General features: G+C 38.0%; 1 protein-coding gene across 2 annotated transcripts in view; it reads right to left on the bottom strand.

Moving 5' to 3' along the window:
- The window catches only part of EFCAB3 (EF-hand calcium binding domain 3), a 121612-nt gene that overhangs the window by 32206 nt on the left and 68247 nt on the right, over positions 1–21159 (bottom strand). For both annotated transcript variants that reach the window (XM_032870911.1, XM_032870912.1), the window contains 5 exons: positions 19887–19991; positions 16458–16511; positions 14567–14671; positions 8649–8702; positions 4883–4936 (listed from right to left, as the gene is read on the bottom strand). In XM_032870911.1, coding sequence (XP_032726802.1) covers positions 4883–4936; positions 8649–8702; positions 14567–14671; positions 16458–16511; positions 19887–19991 — 372 coding nt within the window. The remainder of the gene's footprint in view (positions 1–4882; positions 4937–8648; positions 8703–14566; positions 14672–16457; positions 16512–19886; positions 19992–21159) is intronic.

Below are 21159 nucleotides of genomic sequence, written 5' to 3' on the forward strand. Positions count from 1 at the left end.
GAAGGCAGCTGCCCAACCAGCTGAGCCACCCAGGCATCCCAATACTCTGATTTTTAGAAAATTTTTATTTATTTGAGATAGAGAGCGAGGGGGCAAGATAGCATGAAAGGGGAGGCAGAGGGAGAGGGAGAAGTAGGCTCCCCGCTGAGTAGGGAGTCTGATGTGGGGTGATCTCAGGACCCTGGGAATCTGACCTGAGCCAAATGCAGATGCTTAATGACTGAGACACCCAGGTGCCCCTAAATACTCTGATTTTTTTTAAATATCTCCTCTTCTTATACTTTTTGCATCCATATGGATTTGAATTAATTTCTTCACTAACTGAGCAAATATAACACCATGTATCTGGTCACTTATTCATTCATCTCTTCATCTTAGGAAGTGGCAGTTCCATCCTTCCAGGCCTGTGCTCCATCCTCTTTTCTGGCTAAAACCCCTGGAATATGCTCCAATCCTCTTCTATCTGACATCTAATCCAATCCATTCATTCTGTAAATATTTTTTTTTTGTGCTTCTAGGCCCTTGGATATATCAAGGAATATACCTAGCAGGAAATGCTGTTGATTCCATCTCCAAAATATATAGGTAATCAGGTTACTTTCCACCATCTTCACTTCTACCTGCTGTTCTGGTCTAACTGGTCTCCCTGCTTCTGCTCTTGCCTTTTCCACTACCTGCCAAGTCTATCCTACACATAGAAGCCAGGATAATCTCAAAATTTAAGTCAGAGTATGTTATGACTCTGCTCAAATCCTCCAGTAGTTTTCTAAGTCACTCAGGGTAAAAATCCAACCTTTACAATAGCCTTCAGGCTTATATGATCTGTTACTAGCTGCACCTGCCCCACCCTCTTACTGGAACACCTTATTGCACAACCCTGGAACTGTGTATTGCATAGGCTACGTGACTGAATGTGATGGTCCTGTGCCCAGTCCTATGACCTTATCTCTTCCTACATTGCCTTTGCTTACTCTGTTCTAGCCAGAATGGCCAATTACCTTTTTCTCAAACACTGCAAGCATGCTCTTGTATAAAGACATTTACACGTGCTCTGCCCTCTGCATGGAGTGCGCTTGCCTCAGATTACCAGTGGCTCACTCCCTTACCTCTTTAACTTTTTTGCTTAAATGTCCTTTATCAGCAAGGCCTTTCTTGTTTACCTTCCCTCACTTCCAGAATTCCTTATGCCCCTTTCCTTTGCTTTATTTATTCATTAATTCATTTTTAAAATTTTACATTTTAGGTAGTTAACTGTGCAATACTGGTTTCTGGCGAAGAATTGAGTGATTCATCACTTACATACAACACCCATTGCTCATCATAACAATGCCCTTCTCAATATCCATCACCCATCTAGCTCATCCCCCACCCACATCCCTCCAACAATCCTCAGGTTGTTCTCTACCTTCACGAGTCTCAGGGCACCGAGTGGCTCAGTATATTGAGCATCTGACTCTTGGTTTCAGCTTGGATAATGGTCTTGGGGTGGTGTGCCCCATGTGGGGCTCTGCATTCAGGAGAGTCTGCTTGAGATTCTTTCCCCTCCCTCTTCCATCCCCTTTGTTCCTCTCCCTGCTTGTACTCTCTCTCTCTAAAAATAAATAAATAAATAAATAAATAAATAAATAAATAAGATCTTTAAAAAAAGTCTTTTATGGCTTGTTTTCCTCTCTCTCTCTCTCTCTTTTTTTTTTTTTCTTTTCCCCCTTCCCAGATGTTCACCTGTTTTCTTTCTTCAATTTCACATATGAGGGATGCCTGGATGGCTCAGTCAGTTAGAGTCTGCTTTTGGCTCAGGTCATGATCTCAGGGTCCTGGGATTGAGCCCCATATCGGGCTCCCTGCTCAGTTGTTAGTCTGCTTCTCCTTCTGTCCTTTCCCACCTGCTTGTGTTCTCTCTCTCTCAAATAAATAAATACAATCTTTTAAAAATTTCACATATGAGTGAGATCATACAGTGTTTGTCTTTCTCTGACTGACTTATTTCACTTAGCATAATACACTCTTGGTCCATCCATGTCATTGCAAATGGCAAGATTTCAGTTTTTTGATGGCTGAGTAATATTTCATTGTATAGATTACCACATCTTCTTTGTTCATTCATAAGTTGATAGACATTTGGGCTCTCTTCAGAGTTAGGCTATTGTTGATAATGCTGCTGTAAATATCGGGGTACATGTACCCCTTCAAGTCACTATGTTTGTATCCTTTGGATAAATACCTAGTAGTGCAATTGCTGGATTGTAAGGTAGTTCTAATTTTAATTTTTTGAGGAACCTCCGTATGGTTCTCGAGTTTTGACACATGTGAGGTGGTATCTCATCGTGGTTTTGATTTGTATTTCCCTGATGATGAATGATGTTGAGCTTCTTTTCACGTGTCTGTTAGCCATCTGGATGTCTTCTTTGGAAACATATCTTTGCTTAATTTTAATCTCCGTAATCTCTGTCATACTATTATCTTATTTTTTGTTGTTGCATATATCTCTTCACTAGAGTGTAAGTTCCCTGAGAGTAGGGATTTTTGTCCTAAGCATGTGGAATAAAGCTTGACATGGTAGACACTGATTGTGCATCCATTCATCCCTTCAGCAGATACCTACTATCTGCTAGGAAAAGACCATAAAGACTTAAAAGATGGCATGCCTACCCAAAAGTAGCTGACAGGGAAGTGGGACAAGTTCATTCAAATTTGGGTTCCCATGATTTATGAGTGAATAGTGGTGACAGAAGTCATCAAAATTAATAGGGTGGTATACATAAGAAATTAAAATATCCCAGGGAGGAGGCATGTATTATAATTTAGCTACACCAATAGTCATCTAGCCAGAACCAAATGGGATGAAGGGCTGATTTCACTTAATTTACTTATGGGCATATTCTAGGTAGCTTAGAACTGGTGGACTGGTGTGGTATTTATCTGTGGGGCTGATAGTACTAGGACATAAGCTGGGTTCCACAGATAGGTACACTGGATATATGGAAGGTGCTTTGGGGCTAGGACTTACGTTGGGACCAGCCTATTGTTTATTTTTTCCACCTACAGAGCTTGACAAATAAACAGGTGCAGATCTGGCATTCTTGTTTTTTTTTTTAATATAATATATATTATATATTATTTATTTATCAACTATTTATTAATAATTATTTTATATTATTTATACATATATTATATATAAATAAATGAATAAATAAATAAATAAAAATACATTATATATAAAAACCAACAAGAATGCCAAATCTGCACCTGTTTGTCAAGCTCTGTATATATATACTATATATATAATATAATATATATGCATATATTATATATACTATATATAATATAATATATATGCATATATTATATATATATTTTTTGGTCAGTCCTATACTTTAAAAAATTAAAATATAATATAATAAATATAATATGTTATATATTAAAATAAATATAATAATATAATAAAAAATTAAAACATAATTTACATACCATAAAACATACTCTTTTAAAAGTGTGAGTTCAGTGGTTTTTAGTATATTTACAAACTTGTACAGGCATCACTACCATCTACTTCCAGAACAGTTTCATCACGTAGAAAGTAGCCCTGTACCACTAGCAGCTACTTCCCACACTCCCCTCTCACAGTAGTTGCCTGCAGGCAACCACTAATCTATCTTCTATCTCTATTGATTTGCCTATTTTTAACATTTAATATAAACAGAATAATATTATATGTGGCCTTTTTGTCTGGCTTCTTTCACTTAGTATGATGTTTGCAAGGTTCATCAGTGTTTTGGCATGTATCCATACTTCATTCCTTTTTATGGCTGAACAATATTCCATTGTACGGATAGGCCACATTTTGTGTATCCATTTATCAGTAGATGGACATTTGGATTGTCTTCACTTTTGGACTATTATGGGTCATTTTTCTATAAACAATCTTGTACAAGTTCTTATGTGGACATATGTTTTCATTTCTCTTGGGTATATCCCATGGTGTAGAATTTCTGGGTTATATGGTGACTATGTTTCACATTTTGGGGACTGCCAAATTATTCTCCATAGCAGCTGCACCATTTTACATTCCCACCAGCAATATATGAGGTTTCTCAATTTTTCCATGCCCTTATCAACATTTGTTATTGTCTTTTTTTTATTATAGTCATCCAAGTGGGTGTGAAGTGGTAGCTTGCAGTTTTGATTTGCTTTTCTTTAATGACTAATGATGTTGAACATCTTTTCATGTGCTTATTAGTCATTTTTATATCTTCTTTTGAGAAATATCTATTTAGATCTTTTGCCCATTTTAAAAGTTGGGTTATTTGCTTTTTATTGTTGAGTTACAAGGGTTTTTTTTTTTTATATGTTTGGATAGTAGACCCTTATCAGATACATAATTTACAAACATTTTTCCTGTTCTGTGGGTTGTCTTTTCATTTTCTTGATAGTGTCTTTTTAACCACAAAAGTTAGAATTTTACAGCTGATAAAGAACTAACAGATCATTAATCTAATTCACCTTTTTCATTTTATTGATAAGGACACTAAAGCACAATGAATTGAATTAATCTCTTTAGTGGCAGAGTTAGGAACACCTGCTTTGTGTTTCAAATAAATTGCACCAAGTAAGTTACAAAGTAACTAGAGATAAAAACAAGTCCATCACAAATAAATCTGTTAGAAGACAAAGTAAAATATTTGATAATCACCTGTGATGCAGTGTGGTACGGACTATAAAAGCAAAAGGAACTCAGAAAAACAACTGGAGAGATAAGTGTACAGTTGCCTAGCAACAAGTAGATAGAGGGCAGTGACTGACAAAACTATGAGGGAATATAACTATGGGATTGAAATACATAAGTCAAAGTATTAAATACCTTCACGTCAGGTCTCACACTCACCTTTAGTATCATGTTCAGTTTTCATCAACTTATGCAGTGGCACCATCCCTTTTGCTTAAAGATAAAATTAAGAGTCAAAGTTATATACATTTCTGAAGTTTTGAAAAGTAGAATAGGAGCAAATTACAGTTTTCTTTTAATTTTTCCTCCTATGAGTGGGAAAGTGAAAATATCAGTTATATGTGACATATCTCTTGGTTTTTCTTAGAGTTTTTATTTAAATTCCAGTTAATTAATTTCAATGTAATATTAGTTTCAGGTGTACAATATAGTGATTCAACACCTCCATACAACACTGGCACTCATCACGATAAGTGCACTTTTTCATCCTCAGTTAGAGATATACCTCTTAATTCATTTTGCCTCTTTTGGTGCCTTAATGTATCAAACTCCAAAAAAATTGTCTTTGAAACAACAAATAGAGTCAACACTGAAGGAAAGACTATTCGCTTATCATCTTTTAGGATGAAAAGAAGTGAAGCAATTTTGAAAAACTGTTGACTCAAGGAGGACAACTTGCTACCCATTTCATTTTCATTAGTGATTTGGTTATAACCTGTTGACTAATTACGTGCCTTTTTGTGGTATAGTTCTTTCTTTCTAGTGAATTCTCCTGTAAAGTGTGTACATATAATATTTGTTATAATATTGACTACGAAATCTATCTGTCTTGCCCTACTCTATCCTATGGCCAGAACAACAATGAAAAAAGTACTTTAATAATACAGATTCAATTATTTTCTTTTCTTCCTCTCAAAATGTTGGGTAGTTTGGTTTTCTAGGCACAAGGCGATTAACTCAGGAGAAAAGTGCTGTGTATAATAGTTCAATGCTCTAAGTTTGGTTTAGTTTGGCCAGATAAAGCCAATAATGTTATTTTGATATCAAGAAAGGTCAGTTGCAGGTTATGGAAACATGGAAAGGTTCTGGTAGTACCTTTAGGCTGTAAAGCCTATACAGGGTAATATATCATGCAGAAAGCAGGACACACAAAATGGCTACATTTTCTTTATGCAAAGGGAGAGATTAATACTAACATGAAACATAATTTATAGGATTAAGAAGAACTTATCAAACACCTTTATTCCTCCCTTCTCTCTCTTCTTCTCTTCTCTATTGCTTGGTTCTTTTCCCTGCCTAGACATTAGTTTGCTAGAGGGATCTTGTGCCATCCTGGGATGCTGCATGTGCCACCACACTGGTTGGGAATGGGACTTGGAAGATTTCTGTTTCTGACAAGAGGCAGCCTTTATTTTTACACAGTAGATTTTTTCTAAATGTTTTTAGAGTTTCTCTATAGTCCTAATAAGTATGGTTTTAGAAATTCTCATATAAGTCAATCAGAGAAAGATAATTATCATATGATCTCCCTGATATGAGGAAGTTGAGAGGCAACGTGGGGGGTTTGGGGGCGGTAGGAGAAGAATAAATGAAACAAGATGGGATCGGGAAGGAGACAAACCATAAGAGACTCTTAATCTTACAAAACAAACTGAGGATTGCTGGGGGGAGGTGGGTAGGGAAAGGGTGGTGGGGTTATAGACATTGGGGAAGGTATGTGCTATGAAGTGTATAGACCTGGCGATTCACAGACCTCTACCCCTGGGGCTAATAATACATTATATGTTAATACAAAAATTAAAAAATTATATATAAAAGAGAAATTCTCATATAGAACCCTACAACCTACACCATTATAAGCCAGAGTGGAATTTTGAATGTTCACCATCAAATGACATGAAATGTTAGCAGGTCTTGAAGTTGTTCATATAGAAGTATCATTTTCATGTTATTATGTTTAGGTAACTGAAATTTACTTTTATTCCTTAGAAAAATAGAAATCATGAAATGGGGATTGGAGAAAAAAGATAACTTAAGTATAAAAAATGACATTGTCTCAAAAATGAGTATATCTAGTCATCAGAAATTTGAAAGTGAAAACTTAAATCATAGGTAGCACATGTTTGAATGTGCAAAAAATGTCAATACAGTATACAGTATTCAGAAATAAAATCTGTTCTCTTAGTACCTGTATCTATAAAGAAAACACAGTAAGTGGACATTGAGTAATATTTGGTGAATTTGTGGAATACACACTGATGTTGAAAGTTTCTAAAATTATGAAACACACTTTTCAATGTCTACATTTTCTTTAACGCACTGTGGACTTCACAGAATAACATACATTTTGATGGCAGCAAGTGGAATGGCTTACATAGTGAAGAAAGCAAGTGGGAGAGCAGGGTGGGCATGTGAACCGTGTATGTTTGACAGAGACTAGAAAGAAAAGAGAAAAAGGCAATACTAGTCGGAAAACAAGTAGAAGCAGGAATGAGAGAAAAATAATCTATTAATAGAGATAGGAAGAAGAGAAGAAGAACAGAGAAAAAGAAGAAATGGAAGGGGACAAAGAAGAAGGATGGAAAAGTAAGCAGACAGGACTGGGAAGCCATGCTTTTTTGGCTTTGTAGAAGGGTTTTAACAATTGATTCTGATTTGGGTGACTCACTTACATGCCCTGGGGTTTTACATGGTGTTATATAACTCTTTCAAATGGCCCAGATTGGGAGGGTTATTATGAGAATGACCTTGATATAGCTGCTTGGGTTAGTGAATCTTCCATTATCTGAAAGCAGGAGACTAGAACCTCTATTAGTCAACCCACAAGCATTTATTGAGCACGTACTATCTACTCAAAAACAGCCTTGCTGAGAACAGGAACTTTGTCCCTTTTTCATTGCTGAACTTTATTTTTTACAGTGGGTGGGTACTCAATAAATCAAAAACATTGATCTTATACATGATCACAGAGGATTGCTTCAGTATCCATAAATTCAGCATCATGATTTTAAATGCTGGGGTTAAAAGCTACTAAGCAGACATTTTCAAAAGTTTTCTGGCACCAGTGACAGAAGCAGCAATATATGGGATAGAATGGGACCTAGTCAAAGAGATCTTTTTTCTTTTGCAAATAATAAAATACAACAGGACTCATTTGGAAATGTTAAGTGTGGGTGCCCAGAATTTAAATTTATCTTCTCTTATTAACATTCATTTTGTAGATACTTACATAAAGCACCTTAAATTATTCTTAAGTTCTTCTTTTGAAACACGATCAGGCTTTCAGAGACACATCAATTAAAAAAAATCATTCTTGTTGAAAAAATGCAGAGAGCAAATCAAAATTACTGGAGAATGAAGTACAGATTGAGGTCGTGTGTGGGGGTAAGAGGGCAGAAGACAAGTCTTAACTTGCCTCTCCTGATGGGTTTCACAGCATCATTTTCAAACCTCCCATTCATTCTTTTCTAAGTAAGTACAGACGGTGGCATTTGGCATTGGGAAACTTATTTTAGAAATAAATATGCTAAGAGGCCTGCAAACAGAAAGTTCTGAGGTTATGTGTTAAATTTCACAGGCATCCAAAAAGGAATTTTAGGTATTCAGACATACCTATCAATAGGTAAGATTTTAGCATTAATAGGAGAATGGAAAAGTAGTTTGAAAGTGGGGCTTTAATGCTGAATACACAAAAATTATGTGTGTACAAGGAAAACAATTAGGGGTGAGAAAAACTATAGAATATCACCGGGTGATAGAATTAAGAATTACTAAAATTTCCCTTTTGCATTCTTTTGTTTTTTGGATATAGAAATTTTTTATAATGAACATGTATTACTTTAACAACCAAGAAAACACATGTAAAAATAAACTCATAGCACCAGATTATCCATTTTTATAAAATGAATCATGGATTTCCACTCACGTTTAAACTTCTTTAGGCCCTCCATTATTGAATCCACTGTAACCTTCCCATTTCCTGTAAAACATTTGAATCAGACACAGAGGAAGTCACATAAAAACTCATAAAAACTGAGTAATATTCCATTGTATATATACCACATCTTTTTTTTTTTAAAGATTTTATTTATTTATTTGACAGACACAGATCACAAGTAGGCAGAGAGGCAGGCAGAGAAAGAGGAAGAAGCAGGCTCCCTGCTGAGCAGAGAGCCTGATGCGGGGCTTGATCCCAGGACCCTGGGCCGAAGGCAGAGGCTTTAACCCACTGAACCACCCAGGCGCCCCAATATATACCACATCTTCTTTATCCATTCATCTTTAAACGGACATCTGGGCTTTTATTTTGGCTGTTTGGGCATTGCTGCTTTAAACAGTGGGGTTTAGGTGCCCCTTTGGATCACTGTGTTTTCATCCTTTGGGTAAATACCCAGTAGCGCAATTGCTGGGTTGGAGGGTAGTTCTATTTTTAAACTTTTTCAGGAACCTCCATACTGTTTTCCAGGGCAGCTGTACCAGCTTGCATTCCCAATAGCAGTGTAAGAGGGTCCCCCTCTTTGTCCATATCTGACATGGATGGAACTAGATAGAGGGTATTATGCTAATTAAAATAAGTCAGTCAGAGAAAGACAATTATCATATGATTTCACCATGTGTGGAATTTAAGAAACAAGACAGAGAATCACAGGGGAAAGGAGGGAAAAGTGAAATAAGATGTTTCAGAGAGGAAGACAAACCATTTAAGAGACTTAACTCTAGAAAACAAACAGGGTTACTGGAGGGGCGGTGGGTGGTGGGATGGGGTAACTGGGTGATGGGCATTAAGAAGGACATGTGATGTAATGAGCACTGGGTGTTGTATGGGCTGATGAATCACTAAACTCTACCTCTGAAACTAATAATATACTATATGTCAATTAATTGAATTTAAATAAAAAACTCATAAAACTGATAAAAGTTGTGAAATTATTAAAATGACATGGCAGACTGGAACTTCTCCTATGAGTTAGAACTACTAGAGAAACTGGTTTGCTTGGAAATTGCATTTGTTTTTCCCTCAGGCAAGTATGATGGAAGAAAGGATAAATCTTTAGTGAGACAAATCTCTCTACTTCTTCAATACAGTTCCTCTTTTCTATGTTTCAAAGTATGAAACTCCAAAGATTACCTGTAGAGAAGGGATATTACAAGAAGAACCAAGGCTCAAATCTGATATCATCTTTTCCGAACTCAGACAGATGACATTAAAAAAATAGATACGAAGTGACCGTATTGGCAAATTGCTCAGAGTTGGAATAGGTAGAGAAGGACCTGCTCTGTGTTTCCTTCTACCAAGGATTTCTTGAGAACCAACATATTTGGGGTGGTAAACTTGTCACTCTTGAGGGTACAGAGTATGTTTCTCCAGCTGGAATGATCTTCCCATACTTGTTCAGCGTAGGGTCTTCTCCAGAAAACCTCAGTCTTGGCTAAATGCTCCCTTAGCACCTTCTGCATACACATAGCACCTTTTTTAAGATGATGGAAATGTACTAGAATGACTGTGGTGATAGTTGCTTGTATCTGTCAGTACTAAAAACCATCCAATTACATACTTAAATGGACAATTGTTTGGTATGTGACCTCTACCTCAATAGGGCTGTTAAAAATGTTGATTGAAAAAAAAAAGAAATAGAATGAGTTTTATAGCACAATACCATTTAAGGAAATTAAATACCACACACATTGCATTTTAATTTTTTTAATTTTTAAATTTTATGTATTTATTGATTTATTTATTGATTTATTTAAAGATTTTATTTATTTACTTGACAGACAGAGATCACAAGGCAGAGAGGCAGGCAGAGAGAGAAGGGGAAGCAGGCTCCCTGCTGAGCAGAGAGCCAGATGTGGGGCTTGATCCCAGGACCTTGGGAGCTGAAGGCAGAGGCTTTAACCCACTGAGCCACACAGGTACCCTCACATTACATTTTTAAAGGGATAAACACATCTAAAATACACATATCTAAAATACATTAGCTATAATAGAGAATGTACCTATGATGGGGGAAGGAAATAGGAATGGAAGTAGGAGGTCAAGGGGAAAATAATAAAATAAAACACAAACTGTCCTTGCACGGACCAATGATGATAGTGTGCCATAACTGAGGAGTTTGATTAGCTCAGCTATATGCATTTGCTGTTTAAGGAGAAGTCCACTCTCTCCCCACAAGAAGAGCTTAAGGTGCTGGTGGGACAAAAAGGAAGAAATATCCAGTAGACAGCTGGAAAAAGTGGTGACAAAGAATAATCCAGAGAACAAAAGTTTTCAAACATTTTGGTCTCAGGACTTTTTTATATTCTTAAAAAATTTTGAGGACCTCCAAGAGGTTTATGTGAGTTATAGCTATTATGTGGGTTATAATCACCACATTAGATACCAAAACTGAGAAATTTTAAAAACGTTTTAAAATAGGGATGCCTGGGTGACTCAGTCATTAAGTGTCTGTCTTCGGCTCAGGCTGTGATCCTAGGGTCCTGGAATCGAGTCCCATGTATGGCTCCCTGCTTAGCAGGGAGCATGCTTCTCCCTCTGCCTGCTCTGCCTGCAGCTCCCCCTGCTTGTACTCTCTCTCTCTCTGACAAATAAATAAATAAATCTTTAAAAAATGTTTTAAAATAGCAATAAATCTAGTAAATTTTTAAATTTTTTAAAATTTTTTATTTTTAAAGATCTTATTTATTTATTTGACAGACAGAAATCACAAGTAGGCAGAGAGGGAGAAGCAGAGAGCCTGATGTGAGGCTCGATCCCAGGACTTTGGGATCATGACCCAAGCTGAAGGCAGAGGCTTTAACCCACTGAGCCACTCAGGCATCCCAGTACATTTAAAAAAAAAAAAAAGATTTTATTTATTTATTTGTCAGAGAGAGAGAGAGCGAGTGAGTGAGCTCTGAGTGGGGAGGGTCAGAAGGAGAAGCAGACTCCATGCTGAGTAAGGAGTCCGACTCGGGACTTGATTCCAGGACCCTGGGATTATGACCTGAGCTGAAGGCAGGTGCTTAGCCGACTGAGCCATCCAGGCATCTCTAAATCTAGTATATGTTAACATATTTTTAAATGAAAAATATATATTAATTGAAAATGAAAAAAATTAAGGCATTAAAATTAGGGGGAATGGTAGTGCTACTGACTGAACATTGGTGTCCCTCCAGATTCATATATTAAAATTCTGTCTCCAATGTGATGGTATTAAGAGGCAGGGTTTTGGAGAGGTGATTAGGACTAGATGAGATCCTGAAGACAGACCCTCATGAATGGGATTACTGACCCTATGGGTGAGGAGAGAGACTGCTGCTCCATGCTCTCTGACATGTGAGGAAACCACCAGAAGGTGACAATCTGTAGCCCAGGAGAGGCTTCTCACCAGAACTCAACCTTGCCGGCACCCTGATATCAGGACTTCTGGCCCCAGAACTGTGAGAAATAAATTTCTGTTGTTTAGAAGCAACCTAGTATATGGTATTCTTGTTATAGCGGCCTAGGCAAAAATAGCATTGTTTTACATTTTTGCAAATCTCTTTAATGTCTGGCTTAATAGAAGACAGCTGGGATCCTCAATCTGTTTCTGCATTTAGTTTGCTGTGATATGTTTTTTCAGTTGAAGAAAATCTGGCCTTATAGAGTTATGTAGTCAGAAAAGAAATATTTTATTATTTTACTTTTTTTTTTTTGAGAGAGAGAGAGAGAGAATACGTCAGGTGGGGGGAGGGGTAGAGGGAGAGAGAGAATCTCAAGCAGGCTCCACGTCCAGTGTGAGCCTGACAAGGGGCTCAATTCATGAGCCTGAGATCGTGACCTGAGCCGAAATCAAGAGTCTGATGCTCAACTGTCTGAGTCACCTATAGTCACCCAGAAAAGAAATATTTTAATAGGTTTTTCAGATATATCATGTGTGAATATATCATGTAACTTATTAGAAAAGTTACTGTACACTTGTGAGTGAATGAGAATGATAAAGGCAAATATTGTTTTAGTGTTATTTTAAAAATAGTTTTAATCTCATGGTAATTTGAGAACTGCTGCCATAGAGAGCTGATAATGAAGCAACAATCAAGGAGTGATATCATCAAAAGACGGAAGGAATTAAAACTGAGAAGACTGAGAAACAAACCCTCAATTGTTCCTATGTTCGGAAGATAGAATAAGTGAGGCTGGCAAAGGAAATTATTCGTGATTTTGGATTCTAAGGGCTATTTCTGTAGCCTCACAGGCTATGTGAGTGGGGAAGCCAACTGCAAGGATTCAAAGAGAATGTGAAATAAGGAAGCAGAAGTGGCTCCCGTAGACAATTAAGAGGCAGATTGAGAAAGGAATAAGGGATGAATGATCATAATTAGGAGGCAGAAGAACCAGCTGAAGGTTAGTGTGTAAAAGACTGGGGGACCCTGTGCTTCTTCATAGGCAGAGTAGAGAGAAAGAGATGAAACTGAATGTGATGGAAAGGAATTATGGAAGAAATGATTTTTTTTGTAAAAATATTGAACCATTATGTTGTCATTATGTCGTATACCTGAAATAAAATATAAGGCTATATGTCAATTATATCTCAATTTAAAAAATAATTTTTGACAAAGTGGGAGATGATCAAGTCAAGAGCAATGGATTTGGAGGTGCTGAAAGGAGCCTTTTCTCCACTGGAGAGTGGAGAGGAAGAAAGTCTAGGTGAACAAGAAGAAATGGTAAACTGGAGAGAACAGAAAGTAATGTTTGCCATGAATAGGTTCAAACTGATTGCTTTAAAACTGGGATTTGAGAAACATATTGTTGGTTCAGTGTTTTACTTCCTATTTTCAGTTAGACTTAGCAGAGAAAACCAAGCCTGCACTCCCTGCTTCACTCTTATATTCCTTGCATCTAGTATAGTGCCTGCACATATTCAATGATTAATAAATATTTGTTGGTTGAATCAATCAATATACAATCTTATACATTCAAGGTCAGAATTCAAGCAACATCACTGAAGCATTATGGTAAGAAATGTTACTCCCCAAATGCTCCCAGATCACTTTTTTTTTTTTAAGAAATCAGAACAACAAAGAAAGTAGTAGAAATAAAAGAAGACTAAAGTAGCTATAGAACAAAACAGTCTGCAGATAAGTCATGTAGCCAGATTCCATAAACGATAATAAAAATCTCAATAAGCAAACAAAAGAACAAGCATAAATGAAATCAGTTAACCCTTAACTACCCTGCTTCCTCTTGTGTACCTCTCCCTAATACTCATTTTTATTTTTAAATTTCAATTACCCTAATATTTTTTATTCTTATTTTTGGGCTGGAATCTCACCCTTAAGCACAAATTAAATATTGCTTGTACTTGTGACTTAAGAAATGAAAGGCCAGGTACAATTGTAAACTATCATTTCTACATCTTTGAAGACCTTCATGGGCAAGTGTCCATACAGAGGTAGCACTGGCATCATTGGGAACTCGTTAGAAATGCAGAATTTTTCAGGATCCAACCCAGACCCAAATCACGATCTGCATTTTAATAAATGCCCAAGTGACTCATATGCATGTTCAAGTTTGAGAAGCATTGTTGTAGATGATAAAAAGACAAGGATCAGGCACCTGGATGGCTTAGTCAGTTAAGTGTCTGCCTTTGGCTTAGTTCATGATCCTGGAGTCCAGGATTGAGACCTGCATTGGGCTCTCCACTCAGCGGTTAGGATTAGTGGGGAGTCTGCTTCTCCCGTGACCCTCCCCGCTCTCATCTTTTCTCTCTTTGAAATAAATAAATTAAATCTTAAAAAAAAAAGATAAGGATCATTCCTGAGGATCTTATATACAGGATAACAAAGATAGTTCTAGAAAGACAAGAGAATTTTTAAAAACCTCACCATTAACAGTCAAATGAGACATCAGCTCCTTCATGTCTTCTTCTGTGAGCTCGATCCCCTCACTTACTAGAAATTTGTCTAAGTCCTGGATATCAATCACCTCTCCTTAGAAAAATGAAGAAATAAATTTTAGAAACATTATAGAACTATATATAAAGGATGAAAAAATGCCATCTGTACTTATATATATGATTGTCCACATAGGCCCAGAATTAACAGTAGAGTCAGAAAACAGTCCTGTGTCAGGGTGCCTTCTGACACAGTTGGTTAAACATCCAACTCTTGGTTTTGGCTCAAGTCCTGATCTCAGGGTCCTGAGATAGAGCCCTGTGTCAGGCTCTGTGTTCAGTGCAGAGTCTGCACCTGGAGCCTGCTTGAGATTCTCTCTTCCTTTCCCTGCCCACTCACCCAGCTCTCTCTCATACGAATAAATAAATCTTAAAAAAAAAAAAAGAAAGAAAAGATGGGCACCTGGGTGGTTCAGGTGACTAAGCCTTGGCTTTCGGCTCAGGTCATGATCTCAGGGTCCTGGGATTGAGCCCTGCATTGGGCTCTCTGCTGGGCAGGGAGCCTGCTTCCCCCTCTCTCTTTCTGCCTGTCTCTCTGCCTACTTGTGATCTCCCTCTCTGTCAAATAAATCAATAAAATCTAAAAAAAAAAAAAAGAAAAAAAAGAAAAAGAAAAAGAAAAGTCTTGTGTCTTTAATTCCGGTGGCTACAAAAAACAAAGTATACCATGGGTTAGGAACTGACTGGGATTTATTATAAAATCCATAGCAAATTAAGCTGCATACAGGGATTTGGTTTTATTTTTATTCTTCCTCCTACCCTACTTGAAAAATTCAGGGTTTTCTACAGAGCAGATTTTTTTTTTAAAGATTTTATTTATTTGACAGACAGAGATTACAAATAGACAGAAAGGCAGGGAAGACAGACAGACAGATAGACAGAGAGAGAGAAAGGGAAGCAGACTCCCTGCTGAGCAGAGAACCCGATGCAGGGCTCCATCCCAGGACCCTGGGATCATGACCTCAGCCAAAGACAAAGGCCTTAACCCACTGAGCCACCCAGGCGCCCCTCTATAGACCAGGTTTTAAAATTTTATTTTCATTTAAAAATATTTGTTTGGAGTTTGCTTCTCTGATCATTATGCATTCAAGATTTTTATTCATCTCAACACAGAAGTAATTTTCTCTCATTCATCATAAAACAATACAACATTAAAGATTAATAAAGGGGGAAAAATACAATTCTACTACTCTACCACAAAAACCATTGCAATTTTTTATATTCCATTTCTGGTCTTTGACAATAAGGCTGTACTTTCATTGTGTGGAAATCTAATATATACACAATTCTGTATTTTGCTTTTCCAAACCTGATATTACGTCATTAACATATTTCCAAAGCGCCACATAATCTTTATAGTTGACATTTCAACACATGATACTCCACTAGCCTAACAGGCTGTGGAGTATATACTAATTCCTGTACTGTTAGATAACTAGGCTGTTCCAAGTTTCTCTGAAGGGTTTTAAGCAGAGGTTTTTTTCCTTTTTATTCAGCTTAACTATTTCCAGAGGATAAATTCCTGGGAGTGAGGTTCGTGCGGGAAAAGGAATAGTTCTTTGACCCCTAATACCTAGCCCTATGTTGAAAAACTCTTTTGGGGAAAGTTTCAGAGAATGTCATGGGCACTGATATATTAACACACATTAATTACTGTTTACCCAAGTTCAGAAGCACCCATAAAAATGGAACACATATGAAAGAATTTAAATATATATGAAGGGGAAATATTTTTCTCCACCAAAATATTGTATTTGCAATATAGTATTGCAAAATATTAAGATGTTATTTATAGTAAAATTTCATCATAGCTTGCAACTTACCCCTGAACCCACTGATAGCATCCATCACATCATTCAGACCAACTGTTCTATCACCTGTAAGGCAAGGGAAATAAACTTCAGAATCAGATAAACTGATGTTACTGAGACCCTGACACTATGAAGACCAGAAGTATTCAGCAGTTTCTCCCCAAACTTTTCTTAGAATGTTACAGACTTCTCAGAGATAATAGTGCTATCTTAGAAATGAAGAAAGTTTTCAATATGTAACAAATCATTCTTATATCTCCCTTTTTTAAGTGATTTGTTACAGTTAAGTATAGGGAGACAGGACAAATGAACCTGACCCTGAGTATTTTTATAATGTAGTCAATCAACAAATATTTAGGGGGTAGTTTTTATGTGCCAGGCACTTTGCTAGGCTTTGGGGATACAAAAGTAAACCAGCTGCCAGAGTTCTTGCTGTCAAGGAGTGTGAATCTAGCAGAAGGATACAGACAGCATGTAAACAAAACAAAAAGGATCATTTGAGGTACTATTATTAAGATGTTATCAAAATAAAATAGGGTTACATAATAAAGAGCAATGGTAGGATGCATTAGACAGGGAAATCAGGGAAGACCTCTCTGAGGAGAGTCTATTTGGGTTGAGGCCTGAATAATGAGAGGAGGATGGTCATGGAAAGAACCAGGAGAGGAAAAAATAGTACGTGTGGCAGCCCTAAGATGGGGATGAAACTGAGCTATTTACCTGGGCTGTCTAAGCTTCCTCACCCAGTATCAGTTGCTGCTTTTTGTTGTAACTGAGGGGCAGAGAAAAGGCTGGGGCGACAGGGTCCAAATCATGAAGGTAACTGTTGGCCCTGATGATAAAGTTGGGGTTTTATTATGTTGCAGTAGAATGTCATTGGAGGCTGTGAAGAAGGGGAGTAATTTAACCTGACGTCAGCTTTCAGAAGCTCACCCTGGCTGATGTGTGCAGGATGGGGAAACCGGAGGAATGGGGACGAGACAGGAGATGGTTTCAGTGGCCCAGGAAAGAGATGCTGTTCTCTTGGGCTATGGCTGCAGCAGTGGGGAGGCAGATGAATGGATTTAGGACATATGTTTCAGGTAGAGTCGAGATTTAAATGTGGGATATAAGGGAAAGGAGGAATCAAGGAAGAAAACTATTCATTTCCCCTCACCCGCTGCCTTCTCACACAGCAGAGTAGATGGGATGCCATGACTGAGAGGGGGATGGCTTAATCCTTTTGAGGGGGATTAATTACTAATCCATTAAATTCGTGATGCCTTTTGGATATCCACGTGGAGATATTAAATAGCTAGTTTGAGATACCATTCCTGACTTAGGGAGGTTGAGTGGGAGACAGAAATTTGCTCTGGTCAGCTTCAAGAAGGTATCTGACCCGGTGAGGCTGGAGGCAGTCTCCTAGGAAGAGGACTGAAAAAGAGTGGAATGGGAGTGAGGAAGTGGAGACAGAAAGGAGCCGTAAGTTTGGGATTTCTTTTTTTGAACCACAGCTGACACACAATGTTGCATTAGCTTCAGGCGAACAGCATGGAGATTTGACAACTTTGCACATTACGGTGCGTTCACCGCAAGGGTGGCCACGACCAGTCACCACACAACTTGAAGCAATGACAACGTTCTGAGAGGTTCTGCTGTGAAGAGAGCTAAGAGGTGGAGTGGTAGCAGCAGGGGACCAGGGGAAGACGAAAGCATGATCTCCAGGGCAGTGGCATCTACGGAGAGAGAGAGCAGAGAGGGAGAACCCGAGGACGCTGGAGAGAAGGGGAAACTGCAGCAGTCCAGTCTTGGAGGAGGCAAGGGGAAATGAGATCCGGGGCACCAGTGGCAGGGCCCGCCCACCACATGGGCAGAGATGGCCAATAGGCGGCGGGGAGCTAGAGCTGGAGTTCTGCCCTCCGCTGGGCTCTAGCACCTGCTCGGTGACTCAAGTTCATCACATTCAGTTGTGGGATGGAATAATGTCCCTGCAATCTGGATGGTGAGTTGGTCCACACACCTGTTTTCTAAGTGGAAGAATTAAAATTATGAATGTCAGAAGGAAAAGAAAAAATTCTGGGTTGGTTATGGCAGGGGCCTTTTCAGTTCTATTTTAGTAAAATTATAAAAAATACCTGCCTGTAATATAGGAAGGGGAACCAGGTTCCATGGCTCAGGGTTCTGCTTCCATCTACGTGATTTCAGAGCTGCAAGCCAGCTTTTCAACTCTTTCCTTGTGGGTGTGTATGTACACTTTTTAAAAAATAATCTCCAGCTACTCTGAGCTATCTGCCTGTGACATCTAAGCTTCTTCACACAGTATCAGTTGCTGCTTTTGTTCTGGTCACAAGATGGCACATATTTTGAATGGGCTCCTCCAATTTTCCCCATAAGCGCACTTTAGTGGGCAATTTTAACTTTCTAGAAAGGGAGGTTTTCCAGGCATTCCTGTATTGTGTTATGTCAGGAATATCTGCAAGTAAGTAAACTGGAATGATAAAGGTCAGAGAGTGTGTAGATGAAACAGAGATTTTGGGGGTGATAAAGTATTAGTATTAGTAAAGTATTAGGTGAGCAATTAAAGAGATGGGAGTAAAAGATGATTAAAATTAGAGAGGTCAAGGAATAGGAGGCCAGTGTGTTGCATGGGTGACTTATATCAGGAATTAATTGGGATTTAATCAGGATTTCTTAACCTGGGGTCTATGGACTCTCTAATGATAGAATTCAGGGAGTCCTTGAGCTTGAATGGGAAAAAAATACAGCTGACCCTTGAATGACATGGGTTTGAACTGTGGGGGAACAATATTATGTGGGCTTTTTTGATAAATACAGTACAGTTCTGTAAAAGTATTTTTTCTTCCTTCTTTTTTTTTAGCTTACTTTATTGTAAGAATATAGTATATAATACATACAACATATAAAATACGTGTTGATTGACTTACATTACTGGTAAGGCTTTTGGTCAATAGTAGGCTATTAGTAGTTAAGTTTTGGAGGAGTCAAAAGTTATATGCAGGATGGCTCAGTCAGTTAAGTGTCTGCCTTCAGCTCAGGTCATGGCCCCAGGGTCCTGGGATAGAATCCTACATCGGGCTCCTTGCTCAGCAGGAGGCCTGCTTATCCCTCTCTCTCTGCCCTTCACCCTGCTTGTGTTCATGTGTGCTCTCTCTCAAAGAAATAAATAGGTAAGAATATAATGAGCATATGGGCGCCTGGGTGGCTCAGTTGTTAAGCAGCTGCTTTCAGCTCAGGTCATGATCCCAGGGTCCTGGGATTGAGCCCCATGTCAGGCTCCCTGCTTGGTGGGAAGCCTGCTTCTCCCTCTGCCACTCCCCCTGCTTATGTGCTCTGTCTCTCTCTTGCTGTGTCTCTCTTTGTCAAATAAATAAATAAATAAAATCTTTAAAAAAAAGAATATAATGAACATAGATAAGAGCATAATGATGCCTTAACACTTACCATCAGTTGGTACTTGGGTCATTATTTCCTCAAGGTCATCCTCCTTGAGTTTAATTCCCATGTTTTCCAAGACGGATTTCACTTTTCTGAATTTGACCCTTGGTCCTTAAGAAAGAGGGGCATGAAATAATTTCATGAATATTGGTGCTTAAGACTGAAGAATGCTAATCATGGTCATGCATCATAAATCCCAACTGGAGGGTAAACCACAGGGCATAAAGAAACTATTAATACATATATATCTCCCAGATTTAGGTAGGTCTGTCGAAAATAGGAAAAAATTGAGAAAGATAACCTTTGAGAAAAAGGTAAATAGTAAACAGTATTTACCTTTATGGGGAGGGATGAGATTGGTGAGAGGTAGAGGGACTCTCATTTTTAAAAAAATTCATATATAATTGACATATAAACATTTTCATATGTATAATATATGTACAGTTTCATATGTACAACATAATGATTTAGTATTTGTATATATTACAGTGTGATCATCACAGTAATTCTTGTTAACATCCATCACCATACAAAGTTACAGGTTTTTTTTCTGGTGGTGAGAACTTTTAAAATCTGTTCTCTTAGCAACTTTCAAATATACAACATGATATTACTATCTATAGTCACCAAGCTGTACATTAGATCCCCATGACCTGACTTACACTTCTTTTATCTGTTTTCCAACTGGTAGAACTGGATAGTTTTTCTTGTAGTATTTGGTGCTTTAACAATATATTTCTAATTAAAAATTAAAAATAAAATTGTTTATAGCAGAATTAGTATAAGGAGTAGAGATAGGATATTTTCCTTAATACCCACCCAGGGGAATTTCAGTTTTTTTTTTTAAAGATTTTATTTATTTATTTGAGAGAGAGGGAGTGAGAGAGAGCATGAGAGGGGAGAAGGTCAGAGGGAGAAGCAGACTCTCTCCAGAGCTGGGCGCCTGATGTGGGACTTGATCCTGGGACTCCAGGATCATGACCTGAGCCGAAGGCAGTGGCTTAACCAACTGAGCCACCCAGGCACACTTTTTTCTTTTTTAAAAGATTTATTTATTTGACAGAGAGAGAGCACAGCAAGGGGAGCAGCAGGCAGAGGGAGGAGGAGAAGGAGGTCCCTGCTGAGCAGGGAGGTCTATGCAGGGCTCAATCCCAGGACCCTGGGATCATGACCTGAGCTGAAGGCAAATACTCAATTGAGCCAATCAGGCGCTCTTCAGTTTTCCATGAGAGGTGAACAGGGAGGAACTGGCATGTCTACTTACAGTTGAAACAACAAC

This window comes from Lontra canadensis, unplaced genomic scaffold, assembly GCF_010015895.1.
Source record: "Lontra canadensis isolate GAN:19392208 unplaced genomic scaffold, GSC_riverotter_1.0 scaffold41, whole genome shotgun sequence".
NCBI lineage: Eukaryota > Metazoa > Chordata > Mammalia > Carnivora > Mustelidae > Lontra > Lontra canadensis.